The 14,764-nt window shown below is 50.4% G+C and overlaps 1 protein-coding gene across 10 annotated transcripts in view; it reads right to left on the reverse strand.

Annotated features, from left to right (window-relative positions):
• Positions 1-647: 647 nt before the first annotated feature.
• The window catches only part of rptor (regulatory associated protein of MTOR, complex 1), a 108,902-nt gene continuing 94,785 nt past the window's right edge, over positions 648-14,764 (reverse strand). For 2 of the 10 annotated variants that reach the window (XM_072712235.1, XM_072712236.1), the window contains exons 27-35: positions 14,040-14,154; positions 13,758-13,882; positions 10,332-10,508; positions 8,918-8,965; positions 5,654-5,760; positions 5,148-5,275; positions 4,488-4,574; positions 3,686-3,802; positions 2,917-3,431 (exon numbers count right to left, since the gene is read on the reverse strand). In XM_072712235.1, coding sequence (XP_072568336.1) covers positions 3,200-3,431; positions 3,686-3,802; positions 4,488-4,574; positions 5,148-5,275; positions 5,654-5,760; positions 8,918-8,965; positions 10,332-10,508; positions 13,758-13,882; positions 14,040-14,154 — 1,136 coding nt within the window. In that variant the 3' untranslated portion in view covers positions 2,917-3,199. The other 8 variants (XM_072712240.1, XM_072712237.1, XM_072712242.1 and 5 more) reach the window with 8 other exon arrangements.

Raw genomic sequence — 14,764 nt, forward strand, 5'->3', positions numbered from 1 at the left:
AAACTTACAGCTCTGCAAACACCGCGTCCTCTTAACATTTGCTTGTTATATGTCTTAAGCTTTATGCCACACACACATACACCTCAACTTTGTCTTACAGACAAGTCAGCTACCTCCACTTGACACCAATTCCCAGCATGCCTTGCAACATCACAGATTCTACTCCCACAACATACACAAACACCACAGGATATTTAGAGGTGCCAAATAGGTTAACAACATATTTTTTGGACTGTGGGAGGAAACCGCAGAGTACCTGAAGAAAACATGCGTGACCCAGGGGGAACATGCCGATTTCTTTCACACACACAGAGCAGGGAATTCAAACCCCCTAATATGGAAGTGACAGGTATTATGCTGCTATATACTGCGGACTGTAATTTATTATTATACACCTACATAGCCAAACCATTTTTACTTTCTTTATAATGTGATGAGATCTACTTTGATCATTGCCACATATTTTGTGCAGTCTTCCCACGGGAGCATCACTGCCCCCTGCTGGCCATATTCATACTGACATCCTGTGGCAGCCTCTTGGTAGAATTCCATTAGTCATATACAGTACAGGGACAGAAAACTAATGCATGTACATGGTTGCTTCGAAAAGTCTGTCAAGGTAGAGAAGAGGATTAAAAAGCAGAAACTTGGTTTTGTGCATTTGGTTTATTTCAATGTCTTTATTCTGTCTTATAAACCATGGTTGGCAAAGCAATCTACAGTCACAGATAACACCTGATTGTTTTCATTTCATTCTATTATTTTAAAGTCTTTGTCTAAAATATTAAAACTCAGAGCGAGATGTTAAAGATGCGTTTCTGAGTAGGCTGCCGGTTTGCCGAAGAGGTGCGGCTGCAATAACACCTCCTTCCCTTGGGGGGAACCAGAGAGCGGAAGTGGGCAAGACTGATAGTGCAGTCCATTATCATTAATGTTCAGTGTTCATTTCGGCGGTTAGCGTTATCCTCCAATTCCTCAAAGGGCACAGCTGAGCAGAGCGGGCCAGAGGCAGCACGTCCATGGGACAGACAAGGACCCCGTTGACCATTTCACAGCCCATTTACCCCATGGACCGAGGATGCCATTGACAGATGTATTAAAAACATAAAATTGCAAAGGCGGAAAAGGGTTAAAAATAAAAGCCATACCAGAAATCATACATCATGAAAACAAAACAAAAAAAAAAAAACATGTTCCTACATTCATCAGGAACACTGTATCACTTGGAGTAAGCAAGTCTAGAACACCATTACAACCAGGCAAGGATTTTACCCTCAGTTGGCTGAAAGGATCAGCGTGGTTAATCCACGGTTAAGGTATTTAAAAAGCCCCTTCTGTCTCGTTTCTGCTGTACAGTTTTGCGTCTACAGTTGCAGAAACTGAACGAGGGAGACTATAATTCATGAATTTAAAGGTAATGCTCAGACGGGTAGCAGAAAGATCGGGGACCTGTGGAGATGCAGAGTCAGAAGATCCCAAGGAAAGGTGACAGCACCCAGTGTTTTCAGGGGGCCCAGGCTGGACAGTCTACGCTCTGCCACTCTCTCTAAAACCGGGCACTTCCTCACCTCGCTGCTCTGCTATGAAATCAATTCCTGCACTTAAAATCAAGACCTTAGCTTAAAAGTAACTGAAATAAATTAATACCCATGTGATGCTACAAGTACTGTGATGCACATCATCTTCCCAGGTAGCAGAAGGCCTGGTAGGAGACGGCGGCAGGCTGGGGGTCTGCAGACGCCTGCTGTAAGGTCCAGCTGGCGCTACGAAGGCCTGTGCAGTGGTCGCCCCACATCCAGTGCTCAGATCTTGGTGTTATTTGCAGTCTTGAGTCCGTGGTTAAGGTGTGTCACTGTGTCGGGAGCAAGAAGATAGCAGGCAGTGGTGCACAAGGTGTGTAGGACACCTCCAGACCCCCAGAGGGCGCCAAAAGCAGCTCAGCTGCTTAACCAGAAGTTAACAGAGTCCCCCTCCTACACACCATCCAGCTTTCAAATATTTCGGACGGCGAGGGCAGTAGCAGGGAGCTCAGAGCCAACGCTAACTCCGGAATCACGACAGATGAGGAAGGTCATCCTTGTTCAGTTTAAAATGCCGCAGCTCTCTTTAATGGCCATAAGGGCAGACGCCAGACCCGCCTCCACACACCAAAACCTTGTTTATTGCTTTACAGCGCAAGCAGGGCTGGATAAAGGCTCAGAAAGGTAGACATTCAGTGCACTGCAGACAGACTAAAGGAGGTGGGTGAAAGGAGCACTGGCTAGATTAGCACATTTGGCACAGCAGAGGGTGGGGGTGTAAGTTTAGGGTGAGGGGGTACAGCAGATGGCGGGCCATGGCCAGGTGTGGGCCGGGGCATGTGTTTGGTGGGGGCAGAAAGCAGAAGGCAGGCTCTAGCCCCCGGCATCCCGGCCCCAGTGGGTCCACCGAAGAAGCCATCGGGCTCCACTTCCAACGATGGCTTGAGAAGGCTTGGAACCCAAACACTGAGGAAACAGCAGGGCCGGCCTTGGGGGAGGGGCAGCGATGGAAGCTGCTGTTCAGTCCCCCCCCCCCCATATGCTCCAGCTGTGCCAGCGCTGACAGCCACAGGCCGGCACAGCCGAACGGGCTCCACCTTAAACTCTCCATTAACAATATAAGCAATTAAATATATACACTCCTCAGCACAGCCAAGTCTACAATCAAATAGCCCATAATTATAATAACATTAATAATAACAATAATAATAATTATAACATAAGCATCAGCAGCCTTCACTAGACATTCAAGGTAACAATTGCATATGTACATCAGAAGTCATTTACACGGTAGTTCCGGGGGCTGCTTGACGTTATCTCAGCCTCTTCTCAGCTGAGTAGATGGACATGTAGTAGTCATTGCTGCCGACGGCCAGGTGGGGCTGCAAGGGGAGACATGGGCGGAGTCAGACATGGGCGGAGTCAGACACGGGCGGGGCCGAATGGGGCGGAGTCAGACACGGGTGGGGTCGAATGGGGCGGAGTCAGACACGGGTGGGGTCTAATGGGGCGGAGTCAGACACGGGTGGGGTCGAATGGGGCGGAGTCAGACACGGGTGGGGTCGAATGGGGCGGAGTCAGACACGGGTGCAGTCTGACTTGGGCTGCGGAGGGCTGTCTCATTACCTGTGATTTCATCCAATCATGCTCCGGTGGTGCTACCAATACACGCGGACCAGTCACAGACGGACAGAGGAACAAACATTCGGCCAGCTAACCAGCGACAGGCACACAAACCGACGGGCACCCAGAAAAACCAGTTTGATGCAAAAACTCGGTACCCAGTAGGGATGGAAGGCTAGACAGCTGATGGCCCCGATCCGCTGGCCCATGAAGCCATCGTAGTACTTGATGTTGCTGATGACGTCCCCATTGGAGCTGTACACGGCGATGAACTGGTTCATGGAACCACTGGGGACAGGAGGGGACAGTCAACACCAGTGACATCCAGGCCTTCATGGGGCCGAGTTTGTTCCCCCAGCAATGAACCCCTACTCCCATCCCACAGCACTCATACATGACCACAGAGCAGCCGGCAGGACTCTGTCCAAAACTCTTCAGCAACAAAGTGATCTCAGAGCCTGAGAAACATTCGGACACCTCTGTTCCCAGGAATATGCTAACACCGTGTGACAGCGCATGCTGGCCTCCCCCGGATGACTCACCAGGCAAAGAGGTTGGCCTGTGGATGGATGTCCAAGGCAGTCAACCCCTTCACTGTCTGCAGCACGTTCACCGAGTCCAACATCCTTGGCTCAAAGAACCGGACATCTCCGTTTACGCTGGGATGGACAGGAGGAATGGAAGATGGGCAGACGCACACAAACAAACCACATTCTTAATGATTTTTTTTGCAACTGGATGATCAGTTTACCAAAAAAAAATAAATAAAAAATTCTCAACATCCCTTAACATTCATCCATACCACTGTGACCTCATCGTTCCCCATGGGTGCGTTTGTGCCGGGAATTGGCAGCCGCACCGTAAGATTAAGACCCTTAAACGGGGAAGGAACCACAAGCAGACAGCAGAGGGCGCATGACTGTGCAGTTGCTACCAGTGACTCGGCAACAATGGAACAAAGGTGCCATGAGAAAGGCAGACTGTCCTCGTGTGACAGGTGGACACTCGCTCATTACGGGAGGCCGTCTACAGCAGCGTCCAATGAAGCATGAAGAGATCCCTGCTGCTAGACCAAGTTAGGCTGCCATCAATCCCCCAGCATGCCTCTGGAGTAATCCCAGGAGTGGGGATTAGTGGGATCCAGCCACTGAGAGCCTCCCACAGCTACCCAGTATGTGACTGCCTCCTTGTGGCCTCTGACAGTATGGCGGCTTGCCAGTCCAGTCTTTCCTAAACCATCTGACGCTGCGTCAGTCTTTAGCGCCTCCAGATTACAGACGAATGACGGCTGTCGCCGCGAAGCCCGTGAGCCGGGGTCAGGGGGGTGCAGGGGGGGCTGTGTACCTGACGCTGATGATGCGGCCCTCCGTCTCCTTCTGTAGGTGGGCCTTCACCACCCAGGCGCCGTGCTCGCGGTACGTCATGATGCGGCTGTGGACGCAGACAGGAAGACTGAGTCAAGTAGAGAAAAGCAGGAACTGGGCCTTATAAAATATACATGCATACAAGGGAAGCACACACAGGCACAATCATTCCTGGTCTTCTGTTCTGCAGTGAGGGGTGGGGGTCTGCTACTAATGGCTTCCTCAAGGCGGCTGCAATTCCCAAATGAAACCACCGGGTGGCGCTGATAGCGCATGCATAGTGCAGTTCCCTTCTGACAGTGACAGACCCCCGAAAACAGGAGGGAGCAGAACTAATACCTCCACTTCAGTTTGCCTTTGGGAACTGTTAGATTAGCGTCAGTTAAAGATTCATGCGATGGGTTATTGCTTAATTGTGCTACTTTTTAATCAGGAGGTTTAAGAGAAGTGTGTGAGCGGCATAGAGGACAGTCTGGAATACATTGTTTGCCTGCATGCGTAGGTGTGCAAACACATGGTGTGCACATAAGTGTGCCACGATGGACACTAGGGGAGGTTCTACGGTGTGTGTGCTCACTGATCAGCAGCCTATTCGCCCAGATGGCGCCCCCATGTGGGGAAGAGATGGACTGCATCTTACCACTCGTTGGGGCCCATCCTCCTGTCGTAGACGCGCACTGAACCGTCGCCGAGGCCGGCCACGATTAGCGAGCGGTGGGGGTCACAGGACAGGCTGGTCACGCAGCTATCCGCCCCCGTGGGGAAGTCCTAGTGGGGCAGAGGGGGCAGTGTAACACTGCAGTTATCACCCCAGTGAATTTTCCTAAACGCACTGCGTTTCTACCCTCATGTTTAACCTGAAGCGATTTTACTGGTTTTAAATCCCAGTGTGACTATATCAACATTGCAACTAAATTTATGTAAAAAAAATTCTTCCTAAAATGTGCAAAACTGTCCCCCAAGACAGACAGTATAAAATGTATGATTGTCAAAGCCTTCCTGAAATATAAGGTCTGCAAAATGGTAATGCCCGTCACCGGGAAATAGCATCTCATCCCCGCCACATTTGTGAGAATGGCACAGCCCTGTTTTCCCTGACTATAAGCCGGCAGCTTCCGTCCTCAGCCTCCCGCCCTGAGAACCCACCTGAACCTTCATCTCCCTATCCGTGTCCCAGATGCGGATGACCCTCACATCCCCTGAGGTCATAAGCAGTCCCGTCTCCTGCTCCCAGTCCACCACCATCCCGGCACCTGAGCAGGAAAGGGGGGGGGGGGGGGCAGTCCTTTGTGACAGACTGTTACACCACAGAAGATGCCACGCCATCGGCAGAGCTAGAAGAAACTTCTAGAAACAATACCAGAGACCAGGTTAGTAGAAAATGTGGATGGGGGGAGGGGCTGAATTTCAATTTACAGGCATTATGAAGGTTTTCATTAATAAGAAAAAAAAATTCTACCTGGAAGAGTCTCCAAGCCAGTGGGTGGCGCCATAGCTCAACCACTGTCAAAAGGATGTTTGACCGGATCGCAGGCGTGAACCCAGTCAAGCCGAGCGCTGCTGCCCCCTGTGAGGCCAGCCGGAAGGGCGACAGGTTCACGGCCCCTCCCGCCCGGGGAAGTTGTACTGCTGCATCCTGCTGTATTTACATACACGCCCCTTTGGTTTTTATTGAGGCCATTTATACGGAGCGCCATCTGTTTTTACACCACAGCTCCGCCTAAACGAGTGTCACTTTTAAAGGGGTGACACCCAGCGAGACAGTGACCTGCATCTCCCGGACCGCACCACGGCGACTGAGGAAAGCGCTAACATTACTATGCAGTGTGTTTGTTTACAGCTCCCTCTCTCTCGCTCTCTCTCGCTCTCATCATTCAGTCCAATTTCTACTTAATTTTAATAGAGCCTTTGTGGCAATTTGCAGCCTGGTAGCGCGGATGGGGAACCTCAGTGGCCTGAGTCGATTTCAGTAAGAAAATTACACGCCGCACAAGACAATGGATCCAGGGAACACGGACGTCAGTGTGCCGGCGTGCGAGGCAGACCGAGACCACATCAGCGTAGAAGAATGTAAAAGTCACTTCAGACTCTTCACAATACAAGCTACATTTGAATATGGCATTTAAATGACAATTAGAAACCAAAGTACTGAATGATTTTATCAACGAAACCGACGTAAAGTTTAATAACAGTGGATGATGACTAGTTTTTCGTTAAATGGAACACCGTCTCCAGAACCTTCTGTCCCTTTTGGTCTGTTTTTTTTTTTGCGGCTTGATTCAACTGTTAATGAGTTAGTAAATATTCCCCGGTTTAAAGAGACTGCAGAGATGAGGTGTGTAAAAAATCTGTCTGGGTGACAGCAGGGCGGCGCTGGTGTGTGATGTATATAATGCCGTCTGGCCCATGTGCACCTCCCAGTGGTGTGTTTCACTGCAACGCGGTTTACGACAGGGGCGAGGCCACCCAGTGCCTCCACGCCCAGCCGAGAGCGAGCGCACCAGTGCCCCCTAACTGCAGTGTTAACCGAGGGGGCAAAGTGGAACCCCGACAGGGGCAAACCACATCCAGCAGTGATAAGGACTCCATCCACAAATAATGCTGGATCTAAATTAGGTTTGCATTCCCATCAGACCCTGCAATATCACACAGGCCAGGGGGAGTGGGGTTAGGGGCAAGGTGGCACAGCAAACCTACTATATGGCAAATTCTGGCTTTCCTGCAAGCCGCCAAACGTGGGGTGTTTCTGGAAATGCACAGCGTGGCCTGACAGCGCCCCCTGGCACCCGCAATCCAAGTTCCGCCGTAGGATCGTCAGGATCACAGCGCCATCGCCTCTGCTCTCTTACCAGCCAATCTGCTTCATTTCGGACATAGGTTCTGATTCAACCGCCTTTATTTACACACCGGGAAGCACAGGGGACGCTAGCCCCCCCCCCCCCCCCCAGCAGAGATGGCCTCATGTACAGGACTGGGTCTGAACAAACAGCTGTCCCAGGTTAGGGACACAATACAGGCGGGAAGCCCTACAGAGGCTGTTAGATCTCATAAACGTGCGTCTGAAACAGCGGGAGTCGGCCATCATTCAGAATCAACTTCTGCCAGTTTAACTCTCAGCCGCTGTCAGGCCCAGTGCTTCTAGCCTCCAGGAAAATCCACGTCCCGCCTGGCGTCCGAAAGGCGGAGCAGCGGCTTTGAACATGAGGTTACTGTGAAGAAATTAAATTCTGGGGTGGCGGGGGGGGGAGCCTGGCCCACTCCAGGCCTGGACCTGCACACTCGAGATGAACTTAAGGCTGCGGAATAAACAGCATTCCTGTACGCAGCACCGGTGCTGAGGCTGGCCAGAGCTGGAAATCAATGGTGACATTGTGACATCTAAGGAAATACATAAATCAGAGGGAGAGAGAGGGAGAGAGAGGGCGAGAGAGGGAGAGAGAGGGCGCGCGGTCTCTGTAGAAAACTTGCTGTTTCTGCAGCTCTGCTTACATGTGAAAAAGGTAACACACCACAGAGCCAACAGCATTTCTCACTTCAGGCTAGGGGCAAACTTCCATTTCAGAGACCATCAGTTCTAGTCTGCCCCCTAGAGGGCCACAGGTGCTAGTGCAGTCAGGTTGGCTTCAGCCGTGTAACTGTAGGACCCCCCACCGTCCCCCAACTCCCTGATAATATGTAGAAGCCTTTCTCTCCCCGGACCCGGCCTGCTTCATCTAACCACACCCCCCCACGGGGGATGATGAGGCAGGCAATGGTTAAGGGTGTGCATTTCCATTCACCACGATCAGTCACGTGACTGACTGCCTCCAAAACCGCAAGTAATTAGCTGGAGAGCATAGAGAAGACACTCAAAATGGAAAGGGGGGGGGGGTAAACACATGCAAATCGGGCTTCAGACCACAGGCCCCCCCCCCCCCCCCCCCCCATGTCATCATTTCACCATCTCACACACTGCTGGCATACAGGGGTGCAGGCTTCTGAAGAGAGCAGGGCATTGTGGGATTTATGAAAAACACTGTCCAAGGGAATGGAGAAATGGGGGGGGGGGACTGGGGAACAATACTGCTGAGGCAGAGAGACCTAAATATTAAGAAGAAGGGCTAATGGTGTTTGTGAGGTCCTCCTGAGAGATGGCCATATTTCTATCTGCGACAGTCGAGCGGTATATCCTCTATCCCGGCCTGGTTTCCCTAGGGACTGAAATAAGTGTAGTAAACATGGGGGCGCAAGGGAGGGGGTGCAGTACTGAAGAAAAAAAAATGAAGGAGGGCAAAGTGAGGAGGAAAACCAGCAAACTGCCTTTGTTTTAATGCAGCATAAACACAAACATTAGAGGGCTGTTGGGGGGGAGAGACGGGGGGGGGGGGGGGGAGAGAGGAGGAGGGAGAAAGAAAAGATGGAAGCACTCACCTCCCTGCTTACTCCTGTCAAGATAGATTGAGACCCTTCTGGCCAGACCTATGAAAGGGAGGGTAGAGAGGGGTTGGGGGATGGGGGGGGTAGAGAGGGGTTGGGGGATGGGGGGGTAGGGGGCAAGCGGGTCAGTACATCAGCCGGAGGAAACCACTCCGTTAGCAACAGAACCCACGCTCATGAAAAAGCAGGAACAAAGCTGCAGTTTCCCAGCATGCCGCTGGGGCGGAGAGTCCCGTCACAAGCGTGCACTACTGCAAAGCTCATTCTGAGCTAATCAAAAGCTAATTGGAAAGGCTGCGAGTGGAGAGAGCGGCTATAAATCTCAGCCATCGGCACCATCAATCTCACGTGGAGAAACGCTTAACGATTCGGCCGCTCCGGCTGATGATGGCAAAGAGCCGGGCATAAATAGTGATGCCGGGTAACTGGCAGCGGAATGACTGCGGTGTGGGAAACTGCATTTTGCACTGTGCTTTTTTACACGGGGACAAAACAAATCAGCACAAACAGGAATAAAAAAATAAATAAGGCATGCAAAATGAAGACGCAAAAGGTATGAATAAACACAAGAAAGAAAAGGCAGGTCTGAGAAGCTTTTACGGGTGTGTGTGTGTGTGTGTGTGTATGTGAGTGTGTGAGACAAAGAGCCTCATTTCTGCACTGGTCGTCGCCACCCACCCCAAGGTCTCTCTAACATCTCGATACTCCTGAGCTCCCAGTCTAAAGACCCCCTACCCTGTCTCTTAAACCGTGGGGGTGGGGGGCGCTAATTTTCAGGTAGGCCTGACCTTTCAAAATCAGGGGAGCACAACTGAGCCACCTCCGCCCCCCACCCTTTCGAGAGCCAAGGGCGTCCCGAGCACCCTCTGATATGTCACCGGCGGCACTATGGCATCCGGCGGGCGTGAGGACAGCTGCTTTCGGCTGCAATGGGATCTGTCTGTTTCCAGCAGGACTGCAAAGGACAAGCAGACCAATAAAACAGGGAAGCCCCTGGCCTCTGGCTCTGACTCTGGACCTGGTTAATGCCCCGGCTTTATTACTCCCCCCCCCAAAAAAGCAGAATGGTTCATGTTAACACAGTTACATTGTCCTGTGGTTCCGGGTAAAGCGTGGATTTATACAGGATTAAATAGGTATCAAACAGCAGTTTGAATTATTCCAAGGCGTGTGGAATGCTATATTAGCGTTTATCCATCTATGCTGCCACACTGACTTCCCGCCGATGGCTTGGCAGTGCCAAAACAGAAGGATTTCCCAAGGATGTGATGCTGAGAATGCAGATGGGATGGGGGTGGGGGGGGGGGGGGTTGAAGCAAGAGAATAATGGAAGAATGGTTGTAAGGAGAGAGGAAATGATTCCTGGAGTCTGGAATTCTGGGTCTGTGGAAAGGTGGTTTGACCGGACCTTCGCCTGGACAACGGGCCTGGGCTGCTGGATTGGCTGTGGGCCGGTGATTGCGGTGGGGGCGCGGACTCTGACCTCTGGTGGTGGGGAGCATGTCTGAAAGGCCCTGCCAGGCCGTCACCATCTCAGGGTTCTTCTGGTCAGCAAAGTTCTTCCAGATCCGCAAGGCACCGTCATCTGGGATGGTAGAGGGAGGTACGTCAGCTGGACGGGCCCTTGGCAGGCCACCCCCCCCCCCACTCCTAACAGGCAGAGGGATCTGTCCCACTAGATTTTACCCATCAGCCCCTTAACCCAACCCCACCAGCAGGTCCTGTGAGATTTTACCCATCAGCCCCTTAACCCAACCCCACCAGCAGGTCCTGTGAGATTTTACCCATCAGCCCCTTAACCCAACCACACCAGCAGGTCCTGTGAGATTTTACCCATCAGCCCCTTAACCCAACCACACCAGCAGGTCCTGTGAGATTTTACCCATCAGCCCCTTAACCCAACCCCACCAGCAGGTCCTGTGAGATTTTACCCATCAGCCACTTAACCCAACCACACCAGCAGGTCCTGTGAGATTTTACCCATCAGCCCCTTAACCCAACCCCACCAGCAGGTCCTGTGAGATCTTACCCATCAGCCCCTTAACCCAACCACACCAGCAGGTCCTGTGAGATCTTACCCATCAGTCCCACATTCTGGATCTAAAACTTCATTCCGCCATCCAAATTCCACTGCACGTCAGTTTTAAACACAATTACCCATTTTCTTATATTGCCAGGGGGTTGACAATCCTTCATAATATTACAAAAAATTAAAGCTCAAAACACTTCTGACATAAATAGCTAAATGGTTTTAAAAGGCTGAATTCATATTTTAGCCATTATATACTTTACAGCTGACAATGGAAGCTTTTGATCAGAAAAAATTAAATAGGCTTCCTCATATGACAAAATAGGTTTCAAATTCAAAATTATGAGAGAAAGTAAACCAAATTAAAATGATTTATTTGGCAAAAACCAGTGCTCAGGTTTTAAAAGGGTTGGTGCCACTAAAATGATAATTAAATAAGTTTAAACGTATCCATTTGTATCCATTAGAGAGCTCAAAACCTTAGGCTAATATATTTAAGAGCAAGGCACAGATTGCATTGACTCCAAGTGCTGTAGTGAAATCAGAGACAGCGAAGGTTCTAGAACAAATCTGTGGCGCACAGCATATTCTCTGCATCACTAAAAGTGGCAAAATTGGGGCGCTGGAAGACTGAAGTGACCGGGTTCAGTCCAGGGTGGGGCAGGACACAAATTTTAATATGAATCACTTGGTTTCCTTCAATGCTGACATTTCTGCACCCATTTGCAGCTATAAACCACATTTACTGGATTCAGTTGTCCAAAATGTGAAGATTAAGAGTAGGTACAGACACTGTTTACAAATGTGGCCGGGCATTATTTTTTGAGAGCTACTTATTTATTTATAAGCGCGTTAGGCCTGTGACGCTTTCATCTTTCGTGAAAATGCCTCTGTGCTGAAGAGTAACACAGCAGTAAATGTAATCACCTGCATTTCTGGCCAGCTCAGGTTTATCTGGGGGGGTAAATAACGAACTGAGACAGCCTGCAGAGGGACCCATGATGCTCACTTGTCTAACCTGCTTGCTCAGCTCACAGTCTCAGCCAGGAACTGGCGTTTGCCCAAGTGAGAAATGTTGGGCTTTTTAACTCAGGAATGGCAACAACTGGCAGCTTGGTGTAACGAGGCTAATGCTCATCTGGCTAAAGGTCACCATGATTGTTTTCTGCTCAAGATCGGTATCAAGCTGCAAAAACTCAAACTATGAGGAAAAGTTTCCCCCTCTTACATTAAAGTGGAGACCTTTATCTGGCAGAGTTGGGACTTTTGCCAACGTAGCGGATCTCTCTTCCACCTCCCACAAGCGAGACACCGAACGGCTTCTGGATTCTTCCGTCAAAACTACACCAACCAAACCAGCGGGGAAACAAATCCTCAAGGAAGAGGCGCAGCCACCTGTAAGTGGAAACCCCATCAGCACAGCCTATTCCACTCTAGGGCACTGGGGGAATGGGGAAACACCCCTCGAAACCAAATGGAATAACCCATCTAGGTATGTGAAACGAAAACATCAAAATAAAAGCCCAGGACTTGGCTGCTGTTCCCCAAGGCCTCAGTGCTGGCCTGGACATGATGAAGTGAAGAGCGGGTCAGCTGGGCCCAGTAAAAGTGGCACGAAGACCGAAACGGACAGTGCTGAAGGCATTCCCTGAATCGTCATGGGCCATTTTTATCAGGGACTGGCCAAAATTTGAGTTGAAATGATTTCTACTGTTCTGATAACACTGCACGGTAATGTAACAACGTCCATCAGTCAGCTGTAACAGCCTTGCCAGCGGTGTAAAACGCTACCCCCTGCTGGTAGGCAGCCTATTACTACAGCTCACTTTCCCCAGCACCTCCAGGTAAGGGGTCTATTGCCCAGTTGGGCATAGCCATCGTTCCTGATATCACCTGCTGATACAGGATCCGCCCCCCCCCAGCCTATAGCCCCTTAAAAACCACTTATGCTAAAATTCTGCTGAAAAAAAGAGATGTAGAATTTAAACTGGTGCTAGAGGGCAACTTTGCACCGAAATGCATGTACATTTTTGAAAATTAAAAAAATTAAAATAAAAAATTTCAATTTTAAACAGTAATTTTACATAATGATTTAAAAATAAATTACAGGCTAACACATCCATATTCACCGTTTCCTTTACTACACATATGTTGACCCTTTGTGTTTCTAATCACAAACGCCAGCTGCCAAAGGCTGCAGGGATACCAGCACAGCGTGCCGGAACGTACTGTCAGAAACCATCGTCCTGCTTAACGAATACTAATTCCCAACATAGCCAACGACACGGATGTTTCTAAATGGGGAACAGCGAGTGAGTGAATGAGGGCACCGTGTGGAAGATCTTAAACCTCTTTCTCAGAGGTCAAAGGTCAAAAAAAATATAGACGAGGTCCAAGCCACAGATCCAGGAGGGGCTCTAAAGAGGAAAAACCACCACTGAGAGCCACGCGGAGGATCAAACATGAGCTGAGTAATGAGGATGAGACCACCAACACAATACCATGGGGAGGGGGAGGGAGACGCTCACTGCATAATGAGGATCAACCCCCAGTTCCTCTCCATCCCCTTTGCAGGGTGAGAAAAAAGACCTGATTCTGGGTAAACAGAGAGGAGTTAAAAGACTCCAAACATGCCGTCTCAGCGTTCCCGTAAAAAGCTGCCAGCATGTGATTTTGTTTGGCGGGGACGCTTCCACGCTTTGTTTAAGCTGACGGTCAAAGGAGACAGCGATTCAGTCCTTTCGGGATGCGTACACTCACATGGCCTGCAGGGGGCACCGTCCCATAGCGGCTCGAAGCCCTCACCTGTGGCCGTGAGGAGCAGAGAGCAGTCGTGCCCGTTAAGGTACTCCATAGCCGTGATGCGGGTGTAGCGGGGGTTCCCATTGTAGAAGTAGTCCAGCCGCTCGCCTTTCTCCCAATCCCAGAAGCTTGGGGGTTGGGGCGGGGGGATAGAGAATCCAGGAGTCATTACTGTGAGTAAGCAGAGCGGATGCCTGCTTGCATGTGAAATCACCGCTGCTCTACGACATCACATGTTGCCTGGGGGGTGGGGGTGGGGGGCTACAGGTCTGACAGACTGCTCACCAGATGCTGTCCTTGTCTGCGACCGCGATGCAGGGGTTGAAGGGGTGGAACTTGACCACTGAGGGCACCCCAGGGTTGCGGTTGATGAAGATCTGGTCATCAAGGCGAGTGATGCCTACGCACACACACACACACGTGCAAAGATATAGGACGTTACCCGTCTCCTTTAAATGGACTAGCGGCACTTAAAGCCACATCCTGTTGTAGATACTGACATTTGTAAGAGGACCCCAAGTCTGATCCCGTGTGATGTGCACTATGGAGTCACCATCGAGAACTTCCACCTACTGCTGAAAGCTACCCAAATGTCACACTTCCCTATCAATCTCATCAAAGATTTCTAAGTCAAAACTACAACAGCAACTAATAACGACAACATGTGATAGCTTTAAATGCAGCAAAGAAATTAGATTGAAACGTTAAGGGGTCTCCACTTAAATACCTCATGTTCATACGTTACAACCTTGGGATTTCATGAATGAAAAGAAGCGATACAGAGAAGGAGTCACTCCATTTTTAATGTTCCAGAATATTCTGATCTCTAGTCATGAGTCTCTGCAGGAGCTGAAGAAGAACGAAAGTAGGGCAGCAGCGAAGTATCTCACAGGCTCGGCACGAAGCCGGGTGGGGTGGGGGTCTGAGGGGGAAGCATGAGGGAGGACCGGAGCACTGACGCCATTGCAACAGCGTGCTGTGCTGGGAGGGGGGGGGGCATTGGGGGGGGC

Source organism: Paramormyrops kingsleyae, chromosome 5, assembly GCF_048594095.1.
Source record: "Paramormyrops kingsleyae isolate MSU_618 chromosome 5, PKINGS_0.4, whole genome shotgun sequence".
NCBI classification, from domain to species: domain Eukaryota; kingdom Metazoa; phylum Chordata; class Actinopteri; order Osteoglossiformes; family Mormyridae; genus Paramormyrops; species Paramormyrops kingsleyae.